Source organism: Suncus etruscus, chromosome 8 (assembly GCF_024139225.1).
Source record: "Suncus etruscus isolate mSunEtr1 chromosome 8, mSunEtr1.pri.cur, whole genome shotgun sequence".
In the NCBI taxonomy this organism is placed as follows: Eukaryota; Metazoa; Chordata; class Mammalia; order Eulipotyphla; family Soricidae; genus Suncus; species Suncus etruscus.
In genome coordinates, this window is record NC_064855.1 from 111,077,729 (window position 1) to 111,099,926 (window position 22,198).

Consider the following 22,198-nt stretch of genomic DNA (forward strand, 5'->3'; position numbering starts at 1 on the left):
ACAAACTTATAAAAAAAATAAAAAAGCACATCTCATAGACACAGATTGGTGGTTTGGAGGCAAAGTTGGGGGTCAATGATGAAGGGAAGTGGACATTGGTGAAAAGATTGGTGTTGAAACATTGTATGTTTGAAACCCAATGAGGAAGAGGAGGAAGAGGAGAAGGAGAAAGAATCAAAGAAAAATCAAATAAGAAAAGTCAAACAAGAACAAGGTGCATTGGTGAAAGATGGTGTACATTGTATGACTAAAACCCAGCAATGAACCACATTGTTTAAAAAAGCAAAAAAAAAAAAATAACAAGAACAAGAAAGAATAAAGAAGAAGAAAAAGAAGAACAACAACAATGACCACAAGCCACTTCTTCATTCCAATTTTCTGCCAGATTTCTCCTGAGATCTACCTCCCAATGGCCACCAAAACTTCTGCCCAAGTCTGCGTTCTCTCATTCAGTTTGTAGGTTTCAGGCTCTTCCTTCTTCATCTCCATTCAAATGGGCACTCCAGAGCCTTCTGGTTTATGTTTTAAATTTATTTGGGTGGGGGTAGCCACACTTAATGGTGCTCAGGATATACAATTAACTCCATGCTCAGATTGTTCGCGGAGATGCTCAAGAGACTGTGTGGTGCTGGGGACAGAAGCAAGGGTACCTACATTCAAAGCCAGTGCTCCAGCCCTTTGAGCCATCTAGCCTCCCAACTTTTAGCCTTTGGGACCACTAATCACCTATCTTCTTCTTAAATAACTTTTTTTGCATGTCTTCTGGGCCTATGTTTTTTGTTTCATCCCCCCCACCTCCCAGACCTAGATGGTTGTCTCTTCTAGGCTTCTTATTTTAATATGTTCAGAACATATTAGAGAATATATTAGAGAACCATGTAATGCTGGGGGTTGAAGCAGGGGCTTCCACACACAGAGCATGTGCTTTAGCTTTCTTAGGTATATCATGTGCCAGGCTCTTAGTTATGTTGGGTTCCTCCTAATCTCCTTTGATATGTTCCATCTGTACTAAGCCTAGAGATATGGGAGTTGTCTTGATTCAAACAAGTCTTGATTGACTCCAATTGACATGTTTAGTTTGAGATGCTCTGCCCAGACTTTCAGCTGCCTAGACTTCTTTTCCTTGATGCCAATTGAGCATCCTAAAGGCTGTCTGGCATTAATAACTGCCCCTCTGTCATTAATAGATGCCTAATTGTTCTTCACCCTTACTTATCTAGAGCTTTCCTTTGTTCCAAGAAACCACAAACCCATTTTTTAGGAACAGAAGTCAAAACCCCAAAGTCTTCCTTTGCTTCTCTGTTTTGTTCATGACTCAGAATATTAGCACATCTGGTAAGCTCAATTTTCAAATTAGATCCAAAACACATATTGTGACATATTTCTCTCCTGTCTGATCAAAGCTGCCCTCACCTCACCCAGCTGCATTCCCTTCTAGCATCCCAATGTCCACACTCCCTTCCCTGCAGACTATTTGCAGACAGCCTTCAGACTGATATATAAGGTCTTGCCAGGTTGTCCAAACTTAGATACATTCTCTCCATACACACACACACACACACACACAACACACACACACACACTCCCATACACATAAATACATTTGAATTCTCAAAAGGCAGATGACACCATGGCCACTAGAGCAAATACAGACCAATAAAACTACATACAGACCATCAGATATACACACAAACACACGATGAACATTCATACAGATGGAAAACTCAGATCATATGAACAACAGACCCCAAATGCACTCAGATGCAAACACTCTGACCCACAGATAGCACAGACATAAGAACAAACCAAGAGAACCACACACATACACTCAAATGTATGCATTGACCTACACATGAGGAATAGAGACAAATATAGAGCAAATGTATAAAATGTTCTTGACAGTAACTAAAAATGCATATTATTCAATTCACTCACTGTTGAAATTTTGTCTCTATTTTATTTTATGTAGTTAGGGGCCATACCTAGTGATGCTTGAGGGCTATTCCTAACTGTACTTGGGAGTTCACTCTTGGAGGTGCTCAAGAACTGGTCTAAGGAGGAGTCATTCTCCTCAGTGAAGCCTTAGGGGCCTGGTTGCTATTCATGGAGATGCTAAAAACACTACCCAGGGATCTAGACTCAGGAGTCCAGACTGTGCTGGGGATCAAACTCAGATCCTTGCATGTGCTTGGCATGTGCTCTACAACCTGAGAACAACCTTGGTTCTTCCTCTCTTTATAGTCTAGTTTTATTTCTCACTTTCCTCGTACTTATTATCTCTCTTTCCCCAAAAGTAATCTCCCACTCACTTCCTGTTTTCTCTCAGTACCAACCTCTTCTTTGCTGTCATGCCATTGAGAACTTTCTGGGTTGAATATTTTGTTTGTTTGTTTGTTTTCAATTTATAACATAGTTTGTTCTTGTTCATTACTACCTACCCATTTCACTTGGATGAATAACACTTTTATGAAAATGCACTTCTATAATTTTAAAGAGACAACGAACTTAGATGTTCGTTTTTAGAGCTAAAGATCAGAGAGGTAGGCTGCATGTGACCCCCTCAGGTCACTCTAAAATTAGAATTTTATATGATCTCACCTGTAATTTGTGTTTCTGAAGCAATTTGAAATGGTGTGTTACTATAATACAAGTTCCTAATAAACAAAAGTAAAAATTAGTAGTAATGTTGAGGTCTTACAAGTATTATCTCCATGGGGTCTCAGGACCCAGATAAAGTCAATCTCCTTCTATCAGAGCCAGGTGAGCAGGATGAAAGGAAGGGGGACAGGAAAGAAAAAAGCTAGGAACACAAAGGTAATCATATACTAATCGACTAAATTCAATGTACTCTTGGGGGACCACCCAAAGCCTCTCTTCCCTTTAGCTGAAAGTTGCAACTCAACAAAATAGGACTGGCCACAGCATACAGATTAATGTATGAGACATTGGTAACTGAAAACTCATAAAATGCTTATTAGCCAGTCAGCAAAATCCAACCAATTTACCTACAAGCCTTACAAGACATGAAGTTTCCAGCATTCCAGCTTGAAAGTCATTTCAGATGGAGAAACAGGTACCATGAGACATGCGAGATTCTGACTTTCTAGCTTTTGGGACTCAGGACAACTCAAGATGAATCTAAGTTACTGTTGAATGATGTTCAAAAAAAAAGTACAAGGCACATGAGCCTGACTTATAGCTGTACCTCTATAACATTTGAGTGCAAGGACCACTTCAGAGCCAGATTAAAATCACAATAACACATTGTTTATGGTTGTAATGTAAAAAAAATTATATTCACACATATAAAAACTATGATGTAAGGAGAATCCTAAGTGTTCCTTCCAAAAAAACTACCATTCTGTAGCTTTCATGCTAAGTAGATTAAAATAGCATTTAATTCATGCAGAGCCTTAAGATAAATCTAAGAGTGTTAACAAAAATAGAAGAAAAATTGGCAGAGGTCTACAATTTTCCTATCTTGGTATCGGCATTAATGTCTTTTTGAGAATGGTGTAACAGTCTTTGGCTTCTGCACAGTTCTTTGTAGTTGTTGTTTTGGTTTTTTGAGGTAATACAGTATTTATCAGGACTTTAGTTTCTTCCCATCACATGCCACCTCCCTGGAATCGAGGAAGGAGCTAATGTATACTGAAACCAAATTTGATGCTTAGAAAATCCTTGAGCTGTTGAAAGGCACACCTGTGTTGAGCAGGTGAGTTGAATCTCAAGTAAAGAATTTTTGCAAATCTCTTGCTCAGTCGTTAAACTGGTTCTTACTTCTACTGAACCATCCCCAGGGTGGGGGAATGCGCTGGTTTTCCTTAATAACCCAAATTAATGCCAAAGCGTTCACTGCCAAGGCTAATCCCAGTGATTTACGTCTCCAAAGTGGAGGATTCCTCTTATCTTCAGGATACTCAATATTTTCATGTAAGATTCACTTTAGTCTAGAAACACAAGTCATTTCCATATTGGAAGAGAAGCAATAGTTTTGTTTTGTTTTCTAGAAAGCAAGTTATTTTTCATCAAGATGTTACTTTGAATAATCTGGAGAAGTTACTGTCTAGGTATATTCACATCTTGATTTAAGAATGGTTGTTATGAACAGCTGAGTCAACCAAATCCTAGGAAAATAAGGAAGCATTTATCAAATGAAAGTACTCTATAATACGGTTAGCAGCTTAACTGCAAAGGTTATTTGGAACTCTAATCTTAAAGTGAAACAAGCCACTTATCCACTATGTCCTTATAAAAAATTGTCTCTGTTGGGTCCATTTTCATTATCTGGACGCTCTTAGGTGGGATTGTGTGATCTCTGTACTATCTTTAGGTTTCGTCTGACGGAACTGGTTTTTGAAAAGCTTAAGATATCAGGCATCCTAAAATGAATGAATGCTTGATTTATTTCATAATACTCTTGGATATTAGAGAACATTAACATTTTCCATCCTTCTGAGCCTTGTGAGTTCTAAAACAAAACTCTCTCCAACCAAAAATGTAGCACATGCCAAGGGGAAAAAAAATAAAAGCACTTAGATTATTCAGCCTCAAAGGAAGGACAAAGGATAAAAGTAAATTAATCAAGCCCATGGGCACGGCGACCCTAGTCTGGTTAGCTAGCGTGGAAACTAACAGTGCTGCCATCCATGCTTTAATTTATGGGCTGCTTGCGGTAGTTTCAAACCCTTTTAAGTTGCAACTACGTGTTATAATTGCCATGGTGAAAGGATGTTTCTTCCTTCAAAGTTTTTCAGTCTGGGATTCATAGTTTTTCTTTCTGTAATACACAGTCTACCTCATTCTACATGAATCTCTACTGCTCCAGAAAGTGATTCTGAGACTGGAGAGATGGGAAAAGTCTTAGAAATATCAAAGCCATTGCAGCTGAAAATCTGGCTGCAATTACCTAGTGAGTCGGGAGAGACAGTGACATTCCTCAAGATCTAAGCTGGAATTCAGAATGTTTCCATGGAAAACAATGTGAATTGGTGGACTGCTTTTAAGTACAATACGTAGAGTTATATTCTTTATTAAACTTTAGAAAATAAGGGACTGGAGTGAGAGTACATTGGATAGGGTGCTTGCCTTGCATGAGACCTAACCAAGTTTAATCCCCCCATCCTGTATGGTTCCCCAAACACTAACAGGAGTGATTTCTAACTACAAAGCCAGGAGTAAACCCTGTGCACCACTGGGTGTATCCCCAAAGCAACAACAACAACAACAACATTTAGGAGATAGAATGCTCCTGGACTTCCAAGCAATGGAATTTATAACCAAACTGTTGATAAAATAGAAACCACTCGATGTTTGCCAACACCAATCTAATTTCCTCATATGTGTCCAGAGGGAGCCAGGTATCTGTTTATAGAAGATAAAGCGAGACCATAAAAATGAGGGTCGGGGCCCGGAGAGATAGCACAGCGGCGTTTGCCTTGCAAACAGCTGATCCAGGACCAAAGGTGGTTGGTTCGAATCCCGGTGTCCCATATGGTCCCCCGTGCCTGCCAGGAGCTATATCTGAGCAGACAGCCAGGAGTAACCCCTGAGCACCGCCGGGTGTGGCCCAAAAACTAAAAAAAAAAAAAAAATGAGGGTCGGCTAGCAAGAAGGCAGAGCAGACAGAATGATGGACACAGTGAAGGGCAAAGCCAAACCGGGTGTGCTCTGATGATTTTTCCAGAACACTCCATGGGAAATCTGGTTTATGACTTACTGAGCCTGAAGAAGAGTAAACAGGATCTGGTGTGGGCAGACCGTTCCTAAAGGGATAAAGCAAACACAATAATGGACAGAAGCTGAAGGACAAGCAGCGGGTGATAAAAGAGAAAAAAACAACAGAATAGAGGGAACTTTGTAGTCAGGACTCGAAGGGGAAGGGCCAATGAGAAGGTGAGGTCAGATTGGTGCTTCCCATTATGGCTGTAAGGGTGACTCACTGATGAACTTAGCATGAAACACAAGATAAACTGGGACCAAGAACACACACTAGAGTGACCATGTTGCCTCCTACTGACCCACCACCCTCAAGTACCCTCACTCTGACTGATAGACACTTCATGGTCAGGCTACAGCACCATTCAGCACATCCCTGAAGGACCGTGGCCCTGACAGAGTGGGACCTATATTGAAGCCCTCCACATAGACAATAGTGTCTGAGAGTGAGTCAAAGAGACACCGTTGGATTCCCTATGAAGATTCGCTCAAAGGCCACCCAAAACCAAACCACTATGGAGACACCTTGCCCTGAACTGAAGGCCAAGCTCTGGCCATGGGCCTCACACCGACTCTTCTTGACCAGTTCTAGAAACTTTCTACTTGAAGAAAGGCCTTAGTGTGGGGCCTTCCATATCCCAATGACTCTACTACGGTCCAAGTTCCTTTAATCTCCAGACTCATGGTCACATGTAATTTAATTTGGTTGAAGAAAACAAGGAGGGGGAGACTGACAGTGGAATTAGAAATCTTCACAATGGCCCTAAGTATCCCCCATAGAAAGCTCATGAATCAGATGGGGTCCGACTAGATATTAACTTTTGGGTTAACTTTTGTTGTTGTTGTGTTTTGGGCCCCGGTGACGCTCAGGGGTTACTCCTGGCTATGCACTCAGAAATAGCTCCTGGCTTGGAAGACCATATGGGATGTCAGGGATTGAACCAAGGTCTGTCCTGAATCAGCCACATGCAAGGCAAACACCCTATAGTTTGTGCCACCACTCCGGCTCCAACTTTTGGGTTAACTTTTGGCAAGAAATGTCTCTCTAAAGCTCAAACCCAGAATTGCAAGAAGAACTTGAACAGGACAAATAAAAAATATCATAATAAAGCCAGTGTCTTTGTTCTCTCGTTTATGTCCAGATTTGTGACCTCAGAGGCTGGAAGTACACCCTGATCTCTGTTTATCTAGGGACAGCCGTGAAAGAAGGAATGATTTAGTTCTTTCATTAGATATGATAAATGGAGGTGGTAAAAGCAATTTCCTCCGCAATAGGACCGTCCATGCCCAGGGCCAGCCAAAAGGGCCTCCGGGAACTGGTTCAAATGTGTGTCGTGTGAGAGAGCCCGGGTCCAGAAGGAATGCTAGTGTTGGGAACACTCAAGATCCGAGCCATGCTGAGGATATAGCAGTGCTCCCACAGCAACTGTACATTTGCAATGGGTCAGAGAGACATGATCCAAACTTGGGAGACCCAAACCTGCTTCAGGAACAACCAAATCTGGCCTCTCCCCATGTCTGGATTTATAATAAATTTTTTTATACTCTCCCTTTCCATGTGCTCCGTTAAGTTTGTCCTTTGCATGCACACAAAAGGCTTTAGTTTTTCTCTGCTCTGCCTTTACCAGGGATTCTACAAACCAGACTCTGTGCCACGCAGAATTTGTGCCATGGTTCAACATAGTGCTAGAAGTTTTAGTTAGAGAAAGTAGATAAATAACAAAAATTAAGATAATCCATATAGTAAACGAAGAATTAAAATCATCTCTAGTTGCACATGGTTTCAAATATATAGAAACCCCTAAAGACCACCAAAAAATGTGTTCGAATGAATAAAATTTAGTACAGCGGTAGGATACAAATATATAGTTAAATACAGGGGAGGCATTTCTTGTCTTATACCTAATTTAAAGAACAAACTTCTCAGTGCTTTTCTTTGAGTATGGCATTAACAGTGAGCATTCCTATGTCCTCTCCCCATATGCCATTGGTTGAGATTTTGGTGTTTTATTTTGTTTTGTTTTGTTTTTGGGGGGGGGGTTGGGTTGCTCCCGGCAGCGCTCAGGGGTTACTCCTGCATCTGTGCTCAGAATTCGCTCCTGGCAGGCTCGGGGGACCCTATGGGATGCCGGGATTTGAACTACTGCCCTTCTACATGCAAAGCAAACGCCTTACCTCCATGCTATCTCTCCGGCCCCTGGTTGAGGTTTTGTTATCACGAATAGATGTTTTAATTTTGCTGTATGCCTTTTACGCACTTAAGAGATCATAAGATGTTTTTATTTATGTATGCTTTTAATTTATGTATGGATATCATTGTCCTATTCGTTTGTGAATTGTACCTCACTAAAATCAATCCCACTTGATCAGGCTATCTAAAATCTTTAAAGATTTGTTATTTTCAGTTGAATAGTATTTTATTCAGGAGGTTTTTTAAAAACAAAACAAAACATGTGTGCCATGGTGTGTGTCCTGTCAGCTCCAGTGCCAGGGGGCGGGGGCAAGATTTGGGAAATGCCAGATCGTCGGATCCTGGGGGCGCACGGGTTAGGGATTCCCCAAACCCACTGACAGCGCGCGCGTGGGGCGCAGGGGAGCCGGGAGCGCTCCCCGGGGTGCAGACAACCCCAAGAGGCCAGGAGCGCCCCTAGGCGGCCTGGTATGATGGGACACTCGGGGCGGGGCGATGCCAGGCGATGCGGGGGGCGGGCACGAAGGCGGAGACAGACGGAGCTGCGGGGCCGGGCGCGCGCGGGGGTCCCGTTGGAGGCAGCCAAAGTGGGAGATCGGCTGCTGCAGCGGGGCGGCATGGCGAGCACGGCCTCGGAGATCATCGCCTTCATGGTCTCCATCTCGGGCTGGGTGCTGGTGTCGTCCACGCTGCCAACCGACTACTGGAAGGTGTCCACCATCGATGGCACGGTCATCACCACCGCCACCTATTTTGCCAACCTGTGGAAGACGTGCGTCACCGACTCCACCGGGGTCGCCAACTGCAAGGATTTCCCCTCCATGCTGGCGCTGGACGGTCTGCACCCCACCCCTTGCACCCCTGGGATCTCCTTAATCTGCTCCCTCTTGGTCCACTCCCCCAACTGGACTCCCTCCCCTCAAGTTGGGGTCCCGGTTTCCCGCCGGTCCCCTTACCTCCTTACACCCCTTCCCATCTCCAAAGTCCCCGGGGGGGGGGGTGAGCTCCTGTCCCATGGGGAGTAAGTCGGGGGGTGATCAGATGTTGAGATTTGCGGGGAAACCACTTTGCGCACCTCCGGAGAGTTGCTTTGGGGTTCCCCCTATTTGGGGGAAAAGGCATGATGGCTTAAGCTGAGAGGAGGGAGTTTGTCTCTCCCCGCAGCCACATTCCCTCTCCCCTCTGACCCCAACAAAGAAAGGAACCAGATAGTCTCATTTAAATGGTGCCCATGTGACTTGTCAAGGCGAAATCAGTTTCTTCTGAATGCGCTGGAAATCAAGCCTGCTTTAATTCTTCTCAAAGCAGGCAAGGGGGAAGATGGCATATTTTAGGGGACTGGTACAAGTCACCTCCTTATTGCCACCACCACACACACACGCGCGCACACACACACACACACACACACACACACACAAACCCATTTATAGTTGTGTTTGGGCTTTAACTTTTCTTGCAAGTTTTAGGAATATAAATAGTCCTTTTTCAGGGCTCCTAGAGGGAAGGTCCTCCCTTCTGGTCCACCAAGAATTTTGTGCAGAAAATGGAAATCCTGTGTCCCCTTCTGTCTGCTGCTGCTCTCTCCTTCTCTCCCTTGCTCCAGCCCTTTCACGGCTTATTTTGAGTTGTCAGCCAGGTCTCCGGTTTGCTTGCATCAGAGGGATCTGTGGATATGCGTGCACTGAACTAGCTCTTTTTATTGTTCAAGAGCACCTTAGATGTTAATTGAATCACCTGCCATTGCTCCAGGCCCCTGGCTCTGTGCAAGTTACTAAAACTTTCAAACACCCACTGGGTCCTGGTAGGAACTTGAGAGTCCTGCACATTATGGCCGGATTTGGGGTGTTTTCTTGCGCTTTTATGAGGTGCACAGAGAGTTTTTATTTTTGTGCTGAACAAGTAAGACAAGATTTAACTCCTCTCTGAGGTAAGTGCTGGCCACAGAAAAGCAAATTGGCCCTACATGGCATTGCAGGACACCTCCCATCAGGGGACAGTGCCTGGTTTGGGGTGGATCTGTGTCCTGGTGTGTGGGATATGTAGTTGGATCCCCGTGGATTTCATTTTATTGCTGTTGAACATCTTAGGCTCTGCAGAGCTCAGGTCCAGGTAAATGCTTGGAACATGCAGGCTCTTTCTTCTGTGGTTTACATTCAAGAGTATAGATGGGCAGTTCCTGTCCTCTGCACTTTTTTTTTCCTGTTGTAAGTGTATTGTTGGTTGAGCTAGTAGCTAGATACCACATTGGCTCAATAATTGTGGCAGATTTGTGTGTGTGTGTGTGTGTGTGTGTGTGTGTATAAATGTGGGATGTGATCATTAGACAAAGCTTTTAAACACTGGGCCTGTATTATTACTTTAAAAGATAAAATAAATAAATAAAAAAAAGAAAAGAAAGAAAAAATAAAGGGGCTGGAGTAATATAAATAGTACAATGGGTAGGGAGGGCATTGGTCTTGATCATGGCTTGATCTGGGGATTAGATCTACAGCACCTCCTTATGAACCCCTGAGCACTGCCAGGAGTAATTCCTGAGTATAGTGGTATACAGAAGTTACCCCCAGCATTTCTGGGTGAGATGAGGCCTAGAGAGAGAGAGAGAGAGAGAGAGAGAGAGAGAGAGAGAGAGAGAGAGAGAGAGAGAGAGAGAGAGAGAGACAAGAGTCAGAGACAAAGTGACAGTCAGAGAAAGACAGAGAGAAAGAAAGAGAGTGACAGAAAGAGAGACAGAGAGAGAGTGAGATAAAGAGAGCTCTGTTTATTCAGTGAAATACATACGGTAGGCAGCTTTCACTCCTTAGGTGTTGGGGGAGAAGAGGGAGAAAATTTCTCCCTGAAGCTGAAGAAACATAGCAGAAAGGCCTTCACCTGAGGCATCATCAGAGATGAGAATAGAAGGAACAAAATCAAGATCTGGAGGTGAGAAGGTAGTGAAAGAGAAAAGAGCCCCAAGAACCAGATTCTAGAAGTAGCTGCGAATGGATCCAAGAGGGACATTTATTTACATTCCTCCCCCCGACCTTCGCCATTGTCCATGGGTGCTCAGGTGTCTGTGACATGACTTTACAGTTCCTGTAGCTATGACCCTTTCAGTGACTCAGAATAATTTTTCCAGACTAACTCATTTATGTAGCTACCTGCTCCTTGCTGGTTAGTAAACCCTTCTCCATGTTTGGTGGCAACCACCATTATTTACTGACAAGTTTGATAACCCTCTCTTTGTGCACAGGCATATTTTATAGTAGATCCAGGGAAATGGGGTTTTCTTGGCCAAATGCTGATTTTTATAGTCTGCCTGAACTGTCGGGTGTGAGATGCATGAGTTTTCATTCTCTGACCTTTAAATTCTTCTTCACCTGGTGTCATGGGACCAAACCCAGATCACCATAGTATCGACTTGATCTTCATATGTCTTTATTGACTCTTGGCTTTATCTATTTTTTCTTTCGGGAATGCCTGACCATGTCTCTGCCCTTGCTTGGTTCCACAGTTTCCATGTTTGAAGTGACTCATTTTTCTAGTTCTGGATGTCATCCTTGGTTGGTTATCTTTGTTCCAATCTCTAAATTTATGATGGCGTTTTGATTGATAGCTTTCCTCAAACAAAACTTGGTGTCACAAGCAGGTTGACCAGTTTCTGGTCACTGCCTCTTGTGACTTAGGAAGGCATTCCCGACATCCAAGACAATAAACCAATTTTTTTTTTCTGACTTCAAGAGTCACATTTGTGGGGTTCTAGCACACAGCTCCATTATTGTTTTTCTTTTTTGACTTTTGCTCTACACCCAGCTAGGCTTAGGACTGATTCCTGGGGTTGTGTTCTGAGATCACTCTTGGTAGGCCTCTGGGGGATATTTATGAGACTGAGGCTCAAACCCAGGTTAGCTGTGTGCAAGGCAAGTGCTGTACTGTCTGTACTGTCTTTCTAGGCATGCTCCAGCTGCATTTTTCTATGCAGAAATGTTGATGGTTACTAACTCCTGCAAAAAAAAAAAAAAATCAGGCCCGGAGAGATAGCTTGCCTTGCAAGCAGCTGATCCAGGACTAAAGGTGGTTGGTTCGAATTCCGGTGTCCCATATGGTCCCCCGTACCTGCCAGGAGCTATTTCTGTACAGAGACAGGAGTAACCCCTGAGCACCACCGGGTGTGGAACAAAACAAAACAAAACAAAAAATCAACCTGGACCAGGTCCCTTTGTTTGTCCTCTGCACCCCAGTGGCTCTGATGAACTTTCAGATGTTGCTTTTGAAGTGAAGGAAGCTCTAAATGGACCAATTCTCCTTGCTCGACAGAAGTTGCAGACCATGATTGTTTATATTAATTCACCGAATGAAGGTGTTTCTGACCTTGTTTCCTTCCTGTGGGCTCTTCTCTGGCTATTTTGGCCCTTTAGTCTTGTGCTCTACTCCCTTATATACACTATTTTCATCTGGAATAACCTGTGTGTATGTGGGGGGGGGACATTGGACATATATGATCCCTCATTGGGAAACACTGCTTTAGATTAAGAAGAAAATGCTAGGGAGAGAAGGCTCAGGGTTTGCTCTTTCGTCTAGTCTTAGATGTTGGATGTTGGAACAATGACAGAATCATTGATCTGTATTTCCAATATGAGATTCAAGCACTGATTCCTTATCATGGGGGAGGGGGTCATTGGCAACCCAGTTTTCCTTCTAAGAAGATGAAGCCCATAGGCTAATTATGTTGGTTGAAAGTGAGGCCTTGCTAGGACTCTGGCTCTTATGTCTGGCTCAGAATCAGTCTTAGAAGTGTGGCCGGGGCCGGGCGGTGGCGCTGGAGGTAAGGTGCCTGCCTTACCTGCGCTAGCCTAGGAGACGGACCGCGGTTCGATCCCCCGGCGTCCCAGATGGTCCCCCAAGCCAGGAGCGACTTCTGAGCGCATAGCCAGGAGTAACCCTGAGCGTTACCGGGTGTGGCCCAAAAACCAAAAAAAAAAAAAAAAAAAAAAAAAGAAGTGTGGCCACAGAATCTGATAAATTTTTTTCTTTCTTCTTTTTCTTTCTTTCTTCTTTCTTTCTTTCTTTCTTCTTTCTTTCTTTCTTTCTTTCTTTCTTTCTTTCTTTCTTTCTTTCTTTCTTTCTTTCTTTCTTTCTTTCTTTCTTTCTTTCTTTCTTTCTTTCTTTCTTTCTATATGGGATACCAGGAATCAAAGCAGGTCCCTCCTGGTTGACCACATGCAAAGCAAATGCCCTACTACTGTGCTATCTCTCTGGCCCCTTTGATGACTTTCTTAACACAATCATTGGCTTAGCTATCTTCTACAAAGTAAGGAGGCTTTTTTCTTAGATCTACAGAGGAGACAGCTGAGTCAGAGAGGTTGAGAAACAAAATCAATGGCACACAGTAAGAAAACAGAAGTGAGCCACACAAATCTAGGACCATCCACACTATCTCTGCATAGGAAAATGGAGCTTGAGACATAGTATAAGCTAAGGCACTTGCCTTCAACACAGCTCTAACCTGTGTTCGAGCTCCATCATCACAGATATTCCCAGAGTCACATCATGAATGATCCCTGAGAACAGAACCAGGAGTAGGCACTGAGCATAGCTAGGTGTGGCATGGCCCACTCCTCTCTCCTCTCCCTGTCCTCTCACTCTCCTCCTTCTCCTCTCTCCCTCTTTTCTTTCCACCACATCCTCCTCTTCTCTATTTCTCAATGTATCTTCTATATATCTATCTTTGTATCTATCTATGTATCTATGCATCATGTATCCTTCCATCCATCCATCCAACTCCACCCACCCATCCACCCAGCCATCTATCCATCCACCCACCCACTTGTCCATCCATCATCCTTATATTCATTCATCCATCCATGCACCTACGCATCCATCCATCCATCCATCATTCATCCATCCACCCATCCTTCCATTCATCTATCTATCTATCTATCTATCTATCTATCTATCTATCTCTTGTTTATTAACCACCCTGTTTGTATGCCTGTTGGGAACTGTCTCTACCAAGTGGATACTTCCATTGCTGCTGGTTTAAATGAAAAGTAAGGTGCACATTGCTTAGAAAACTCGCCCTTGCATGTTACCTCCAACAGAACACACACATTCCAATTTATATTTTCCTAAAGGCACCTTGCAGGGCTGAATGAGCTGGAGGTCTCTGTGTCTTGCCAACCTTTGATCCTTCAAAGGCCCCACTGGCATCTCAGTTGAGAGCCTCATTCTGCCAGGTTCCTTTAACTGATGCCATCTATTCATGTTAGTGGGAATGTTTGCCATTTCTTCCCAGAGAATAAACTATAAATTTATACTTCAGAGAACTTTGAGTAAATATGTTCATGCCTCAGCCTTAATGAGTTCATTAGCTCTTAACGGGGCCAGTAAATTACCCTGTCAAAAAATAATGGTCTCTTGACTGGTTTCCACTTCCACCTCCCTAGCCCGTTTTACTTTACAAGTCTTGCCTCAGGAAGTGGGGAAAGGGCAAGGTGCTAAAGTCTGTTTTGCAAGTGATAAATTGCAAGTGATAAGCTGCCAGAAATCACCTAACACCTGAAACTCTTAGAGGTTTTAAGCTAACAGGAGCCCCAAATTAAAACCTCAGGTCTCCCAAACAGTTCAGTGTCTGTCATTCACCTTTCACAGCAAGTATAGACCCAAGAATTCCAGTTCCTGCACTTTGCTTCCTGTTTCAGAGAATCTACCAGAGGTTGGGGGTGCAGAAAGTATTTACCTTCATGCGAAGAGTAGGGGGTTCCTTCTTTCTTCTCAGTGCATGATAGAGAGAGAGAGAGAGAGAGAGAGAGAGAGAGAGAGAGAGAGATGTAAGAGAGAGAGAGAGAGAGAGAGAGAGAGAGATGAGATGAGACAAGACAGATGAGACAAGAGATGTGTCTGAACTTCCAGGGGTTGCTTACTGGAGAGAGCCTGAGAACACCCAAACCACCATCTCCATGTGTGTTTGTGCCAGGAAATCAAAGTTGGTCGTTTTGCCTGTGCTTTCTGGGAGAAACTCAGGGAGAAACTCATGGAACAGGAGGGTGAGTTTTAAGTTCAAAGCCAACTTTCTTGTCCCCAGCTATAGGAAGGGGAAAAAAAACTAAACCCCATCTGCTTGAGGTTCTCACACCCATCAGGCTCGCCCTGATTTGGCAAGTGCTTTTCTGTTCTGAGAACCTGTAAAAGGACTTAAGTCAATTCATATTTTAGTATATGATACAAGTTTTCTAGGATAGATTTTTTTTCACTACACACATATGATCATAGCAATAAGCATGCACTGTTTTGTCTGTTAAGCATTCCAATTAGAAAAACCAGCCTCTAAGCCACAGAATCTAGTAAATCTCAAAAAAAAGAAGGAAGGAAGGAAGGATGGAAGGAAGGAAGGAAGGAAGGATGGATGGAAGGAAGGAAGAAAGGAAGGAAGGAGGAGGAGGGAGAGAGGAAGGTAAGGAAGGAGAAATGGAGGAAAGAAAGGAAGGATGGAGAGAAGGGAGAAAGGGAGAAAGGAAGGAAAGAAGGAAGGAAGAAAAGAAGGAAAGAAAAGACAGAAAAAAGAAAAAGAGAAAAGGAAGGAGAAAAGAAATAAAGAAAAAAATGAGAAAGAAAAAAAATGAATGAAAAGAGAGGAAAGAAAGAGAGAAACAGAAAGAAAAGAGACCAGAGCAATAGCACAGTGGTAAGGCCTTGCATGAGGCCAATACAGGACAGACCCCAGTTCAAATCCTGGCATCCCATATGGTCTCCTGAGCCTGCCAGGAGTGACTTCTGAGGGTAGAGCAGTAGTAATCCTGAATGCTGCCAGGTGTGACAAAAGAAGAAGAGGGAGGGAGGGGGGAGGGAGGAAGGAAGGAAGGAAGGAAGGAAGGAAGGAAGGAAGGAGGAGGAAGGAGGAAGGAAGGAAGGAAGGAAGGGAAGGAAGGAAGGAAGGAGGAAGGAAGGAAGGAAGGAAGGAGGGAGAGAAAAAGGAAGGAAAGAAAGAAAAAGAAAGAAAAAGAAAAGAAAGAAAGAAAGAAGAGGAAGAGAAGGAAAGAAAGAAAGAAGGAAAGAAGGAAAGAGAAAGAAAGAAAGAAAGAAGAAAGAAAGAAGAAAGAGAAAGAAGAAAGAAAGAAAGAAAGAAGAAAGAAAGAAAGAAAGAAAGAAAGAAAGAAAGAAAGAAAGAAAGAAGAAGAAAGAAAAGAAAGAAGAAAGAAAGAAAGAAGAAAAGAAAGAAAGAAAGAAAGAAAGAAAGGAAAGAAGGAAGGAAGAAGAAAGAGATAAAAGAAAGAAAAGAAAACAAAAGAAAAGAAAGGCAAACCAAAGTGGTGGCACAAGCGAAGGGCATTGCAAGCGCTGATCTAGGATGGACTGCGGTTTGATCCCCCGGTGTTCTATATGGTCATATGTTCTATATGGTCCCCCAAACCAGGAGCGATTTCTGAGTAACCCTTGAGTGTTAATGGATGTGGCCCAAAAACCCACAATGGAAGGAAGGAAGGAAGGAGGAAGGAAGGAAGGAAGGAGGAAGGAAGGAAGGAAGGAAGGAAGGAAGGAAGGAAGGAAGGAAGGAAGGAAGGAAGGAAGGAAGGAAGGAAGGAAGGAAGGAAGGAAGGAAGGAAAAAGAAGGAAGGAAGGAAGGAGGGTAGGAAGGAAGGAAGAAAGGAAAGAAGGAAGGAGAGAAAGAGAGAGGGAAACCTTATTCTAGTGACAGTGGTTTAAATGATGAGCCCACGGTGGTTGGCCTCATAGATTCTGGAGCCTTCCAAAAACTCAGAGAGCAGAACTCTGCATTCTTGCCAGGCTAAAAGGTCCATGAGACTAAGCACTGCTGGCACAACATGGGTTTCTGCCTAAAGAGGTAAACTTGAAGTTTAAAATAGCCTTGGCTCTGTATTTGGCAGCAGAGACCCAGATAGTTTGGCAGTATGATTATTGCTACCAAAATAAGCCTCTTTTATCCTGTTTTGCTAAAAATAAGCTGTTTGCTGTTTTGGTAGTCTTGCCATCAGTGAGATTGTTTTCAGTCTAGAGGTAGTTTTTGCTGTACGGGTTCAATCAGGCTGCATTGGTGAAGGCTGAAATTTGTTACATCTAGCTAAGCATCTCTAGAATACTCTTCAAAAAGATCCTAGGAATAGGCTTCAGAATTAATATTGTAAAATGGGTAGATGGCTCATATTTTGCATGACGAAGTCTAGATTCAACCTTCAGCATCATACAGACCCCAAAGTACACTTGTGTATCATCTGATCCTCCCAAATGCCATTCAGATTTGATTCTTTCTCAGAGAAACATACGGAGTTTATCTGCCACCATTGGTCCTTGACTTTATGAAGCTCACAGATTAGAATGATTATTTCTTCTAGACTTTCCTTAAATCCTAAAGAATACATGACTTGCTGTGTCCTGGTAGGCACATAGGAGTTTATTCCAAATTTTAAAAGTTAAATTCCCTATGCAAACCTGATATGTATGTATATGCGTTTTCTTAGTATCTATTTATTTATACTAGTATGTATCATTCCTATCTGAGGTTGAAATATAACTCAATGGACCAAAAATGGGAATCTTCTGTGACAACAGTTTATAGGCTTGAATTTTAATCATTTCAACTTCATTTGTGTCTGGACAAAAATCACCATCTCTGATTCTGCAGATAAAAATATGGGTCTAAGAAAATGATCGATAGGGAAGGAATGATTCACCACCAACTTCGATAACACCTATTTCTATGCAAACAATGTCAAAATTGTCAGCTTTTCCTCCACTAAACTTCCAATGCATTTAAAAAATCCAATCATATTCTATGTGTCTGGAAAATAATAGAATGCCTTTAAAAATGCTTATTGATTTAAACTTGTGTTCCATGATGATAGGCCAGCGGGTCTCTGACAGGCTTTTACAGATAATGGAAGATTTGACTCTTTGGACACCCTGGCTGCCAACTTTAATGGTAGAATGTCAAAATCCAGACAATTGCATTTAAAAGTTAGACATGCAAAGGATTAAGAGGGTCGAAGTCACAGCAGATAATTCTCCTGGGGAAGGTAGTGTTCTGTAGTTCTGTAGGGAATCATTTTCACCTTAAAAATAATCTCTCTTGGGCCCGGAGAGATAGCACAGCGGTGTTTGCCTTGCAAGCAGCCAATCCAGGACCAAAGGTGGTTGATTCGAATCCCGGTGTCCCATATGGTCCCCCGTGCCTGCCAGGAGCTATTTCTGAGCAGACAACCAGGAGTAACCTCTGAGCACCACCAGGTGTGGCCCCAAAACCAAAAAAAACAAAAAAAAAAATCTCTCTTGGGGCAGGAGAGATAGCATGGAGGTAAGGCATTTGCCTTGCATGCAGAAGAACAGAGGTTTGAATCCCGGCATCCCATATGGTCCCCTGGGCCTGCCAGGAGTGATTTCTGAGCATGGAGCCAAGAGTAACCCCTGAGTGCTGCCGGGTGTGACCCAAAAACCAAAATAATAATAATAATAATAATAATAATAATCTCTTTATGGTGCCTTAATTTCCTTTCTTATTTGTGCTTCTGTGAATAGAACATCCATGAATCTGGTATGGGATGTGTATATAGCCCAAACTGTAAAGGGTCTGACTGGGACCTGATACACCACTCCAAAATTGAGTTGCTTTCCTGCATGTCTTCCCAGGTGTTTTGGCCATGGGGATGGTGTTTGCAAAGACAGAACTGTGGTTGAGAAGGAAGGACAGTGAGACCAGGATTTCCCCCTGAACCACTGATATGTGATGTTAATGTGAATGACTTACTCTATTTGCAGGTTATATCCAGGCATGTAGAGGACTTATGATTGCTGCAGTCAGCCTGGGCTTTTTCGGCTCCGTATTTGCCCTCTTTGGAATGAAGTGTACCAAAGTCGGAGGCTCAGATCAAACCAAAGCTAAAATTGCTTGTTTGGCTGGGATTGTATTCATACTGTCAGGTAAATACTCATTTTCATCCTCGCAAAGGTCCTGCATCAGGGTCATGAAATGACACTAACTGTGGTTCTTTCTCTCGACTACCTTCCAGGACTTTGCTCCATGACTGGTTGTTCCCTCTATGCCAACAAAATCACAACAGAATTCTTTGACCCTCTCTATGTGGAGCAAAAGTGAGTATACTTTCCAGATTGCTTGTCACTGGCAGCAAAGGTGTATCAGCAAATATTATGATTTCATATGCATGGTATTTTCTACATGGCTTGTCAATAGAAACTTTTGGGATTTTGTTGTTATTATTGGTTTGGTTTGATTTCAAGGCCACACCCAGATGTGCTCAGGGCTTACTCTTGGCTCTGTGCTCAGGGATCACTTCTGGCAGAGTTGGGGAATTATATGGGATCAAACCTGATTCAGCATGTGCAAGCAAATGCCTTAGTCACTATACTATCTCTCAGGCTTTTAAATGTTTGATTTTTAGTTTGGGGGGGTTGTTTTCATGTTTTTATTTTTTGGCCAAATTCACACTTGGGTGTGCTCCAGCTATTTATTTATTTATTTTAGCTTTATTTAAACTGTGGTTTACAAAGTTGTTCACAATACAGTTGTTTGGAGGCATTCAATGTTGCAATCTCAATCCAACCACCAGTGTGACTTTCCCTTCACTATTCTTTTCTGAAGCTTTATGCCCCAAACCCAAGGGTCTGGAGCAGGGGTCTTCAAACTACAGCCCGCGGGCCACATATTGTTTTTATTCCCATTTTGTTTCTTCACTTCTAAATAAGATATATGTAGTGTGCATAGAAATTTGTTCATAATTTTTGTTTTTACTGTAATTTGGCCCTCCAACAGTCTGAAGGACAATGAACTGGCCCCCTGTTTAAAAAGTTTGAGGACCCCTGGTCTGGAGTCTGGAAACAAATGCCAACACAGGAAATAATCCACACAAGGTTGAAGAGAATAAAACAGATTCAGGAAATTCCACCACAAGCTTTCCACTCACTAGCTAAAAATACCAACAGACAGAGAGACTAGCTGTGGAAACTGAAAATGCAACAGCTTCTCCCTGAGATCCGAGGTCTTTATTGGAAAGAGAAGGATCACTCCCTTGGGTGGAGAACAGGTAGGGGTAAGGGACCAATCCAGAGGTACTTCCTGTCCATGAGTGCTGAGCACAAGCAAAGAATTTCCCTGAATAGAATGAAAACCTGTTACTGCAACAGACCCCAGTTTCCCACCCACCCTCGAATCTGCCCTTTTAGCAGGCTATTGGAATTTTTGAAAAATACATCAGTAAAAGAAAAATAATGAAAATTAGTTTGTCTCACAATAGAGTTGCTAAAGCCATTATCTGTTGAGTGAGCTGGTTGTTGTTCATTGAGTCTTTTGTTATTGTTTACATTTATTGAACTAAGTTGATTTCTATGCTACTTTCCCATCTAATTTGTTGTCTTATACTAGGCTGTCAGTATTATGGAATTTGGAGATATCACATGGTCATCTATACAACCGCACTCTCCAGTTACTCTAGGATCTATAGAACTGGGACAATTCATGGCCTCCACCCCCTTCCCATGCTCCAGTGTTTTTAACCCAAAGTTTTGTGTACCTGTGAGTTTTGGCAACTTGACATGGCATCTTTTTCAAAATTAGTTGTGAAACTGAACCATTGCTTACCCTCACTGAGAGAAGACCCCTGAATTTTCAATTCATTAACCAGTGTATCTGGAATTTTCATTGGTTTGGTATCTCTGAAGAGTTAGTTGTGAATCAGTGAAGTTGGGCCATTTGCATGGCAGCTATAAAGTGAGGATGCAACTTCTTGGCTTCAGTAGGATGGGGATTCTGCACAATCCCTCCTTTGAGTGTCCCCAGTTTTTAGCCCAAAGACCTGTATACACATGAGTTTCAACAGTTTGACTTACATCTCTTGAAAGATTAGTTTAAGTGGTTTTTTAATGGTATCATTTTTGATTTTATGGCACCATTGCCAAAGAGGCAGTTAATCACAGCATTGGTGTGACATAGTATCTTGTCTCTAAAGAGCTCATGGCATAAAATTCCTAACCATAAACTTCATCCACTCTGATCGTAGACTTGAGGTCAATTGGGGAAAAGTGGAAGTGGTCTAAGATTGGGAGGGAAATAAACATCTTTTTTTTTCATAGGTTGCACAAAGCTTGTCATGAACAATATCCACCCAAAATGGTATTTGCCAGATACTGTTGTCTGTTCCAGTTCTTTCAAACTTGCCTTATTAATTACTGCCCCCAAATGCTAGCCCAAAACACCTCTATAAGGAACTGTGTGATAGGGCTGAGTGATTATAGCATATAACTGTGCTTGCTTTATAAGCCAAATGACCTGGTTTGATCCTTAGTAACCAGTTTGGTTCTCTGTCCTAATGGAAGTGATCTCTGATGCATAGTAGAAGGCCTGAATATCATTGGGTATGACAGAAAGAAAGAAGGAAGGAGGAAGGAAGGAAGGAAGGAAAGAAGAAGGAAGGAAGGAAGGAAGGAAGGAAGGAAGGAAAGAAGAAGAAGGAAGGAAGGAAGGAAGGAAGGAAGGAAAGAAGAAGGAAGGAAGGAAGGAAGGAAGGAAGGAAGGAAGGAAGGAAGGAAGGAAGGAAGGAAATATGAGAACTTCCTGGCTCATCTCATATCTGGTATTTACCAAAAAAGTACGACAACCATTTGAAGAGGTGTCCTACCCACCTATTCACCAGAGCATTGTTGAAAATAACCAGGAGTGGGAGACATTGTAGGGAGCCATACGCAGATGATTGGCTTAAAATGGGACCTGCATATACTATAGATTAATATTCAACTACTTAAAAAGATTAAGTTAGGTTGGGAATAGGTTTTACATGTTTAAGGTCCTAGGTTTGATTTTAATCATTGCATGATCCCTTGAATTACTTTGTGCATGCTCCTGCTTCTGAGGCCCAGAAAATAATCTCAAGGGCTGGAGTTCAGGCTCTGCTGAAGGAACCTATATTTGAACTTTAGGTCTGATGCAGGCAATAGTCTGCTAAAAGTAGCCTCTGAGAACTGCCACGTAGAACCTCCAAACTAATATTATTAACACCAGAATGATAAAAAGGAAGTGAAATCTTTCCATTTGCAATAACATGGATATACCTAGAATATGTCCTTGGAACTGGAGCAACAGCACAAAGGGCAGAGTGTTTGTTTTGCAGTCAACCTAGGTTCAAATCCCAGCATCCCATATAGTCCCAAGACCACCAGGAGTAATTCCTGAGTGCAGAACCAGAAGAACCCAACACTGCTGGGTATGGCCTAAAAACAAAACAAAACAAAACACCCTAAAAGTCAGATAGATACCATTCATAATATTATGATTTTCAAAAATATGATTAC

The 22,198-nt window shown here is 42.6% G+C and overlaps 1 protein-coding gene across 2 annotated transcripts in view; it reads left to right on the forward strand.

The window, feature by feature from the left end:
• Positions 1-22,198, forward strand: part of CLDN10 (claudin 10) — a 179,186-nt gene that overhangs the window by 127,429 nt on the left and 29,559 nt on the right. Inside the window, exons 1-3 of one of the 2 annotated variants that reach the window (XM_049778718.1) lie at positions 8,457-8,746; positions 18,656-18,817; positions 18,907-18,988. In XM_049778718.1, the coding sequence (XP_049634675.1) occupies positions 8,527-8,746; positions 18,656-18,817; positions 18,907-18,988 (464 nt within the window). In that variant the 5' untranslated portion in view covers positions 8,457-8,526. Of the gene's footprint in view, positions 1-8,456; positions 8,747-18,655; positions 18,818-18,906; positions 18,989-22,198 lie in introns of those variants that run through there. The other variant, XM_049778719.1, reaches the window with a different exon arrangement.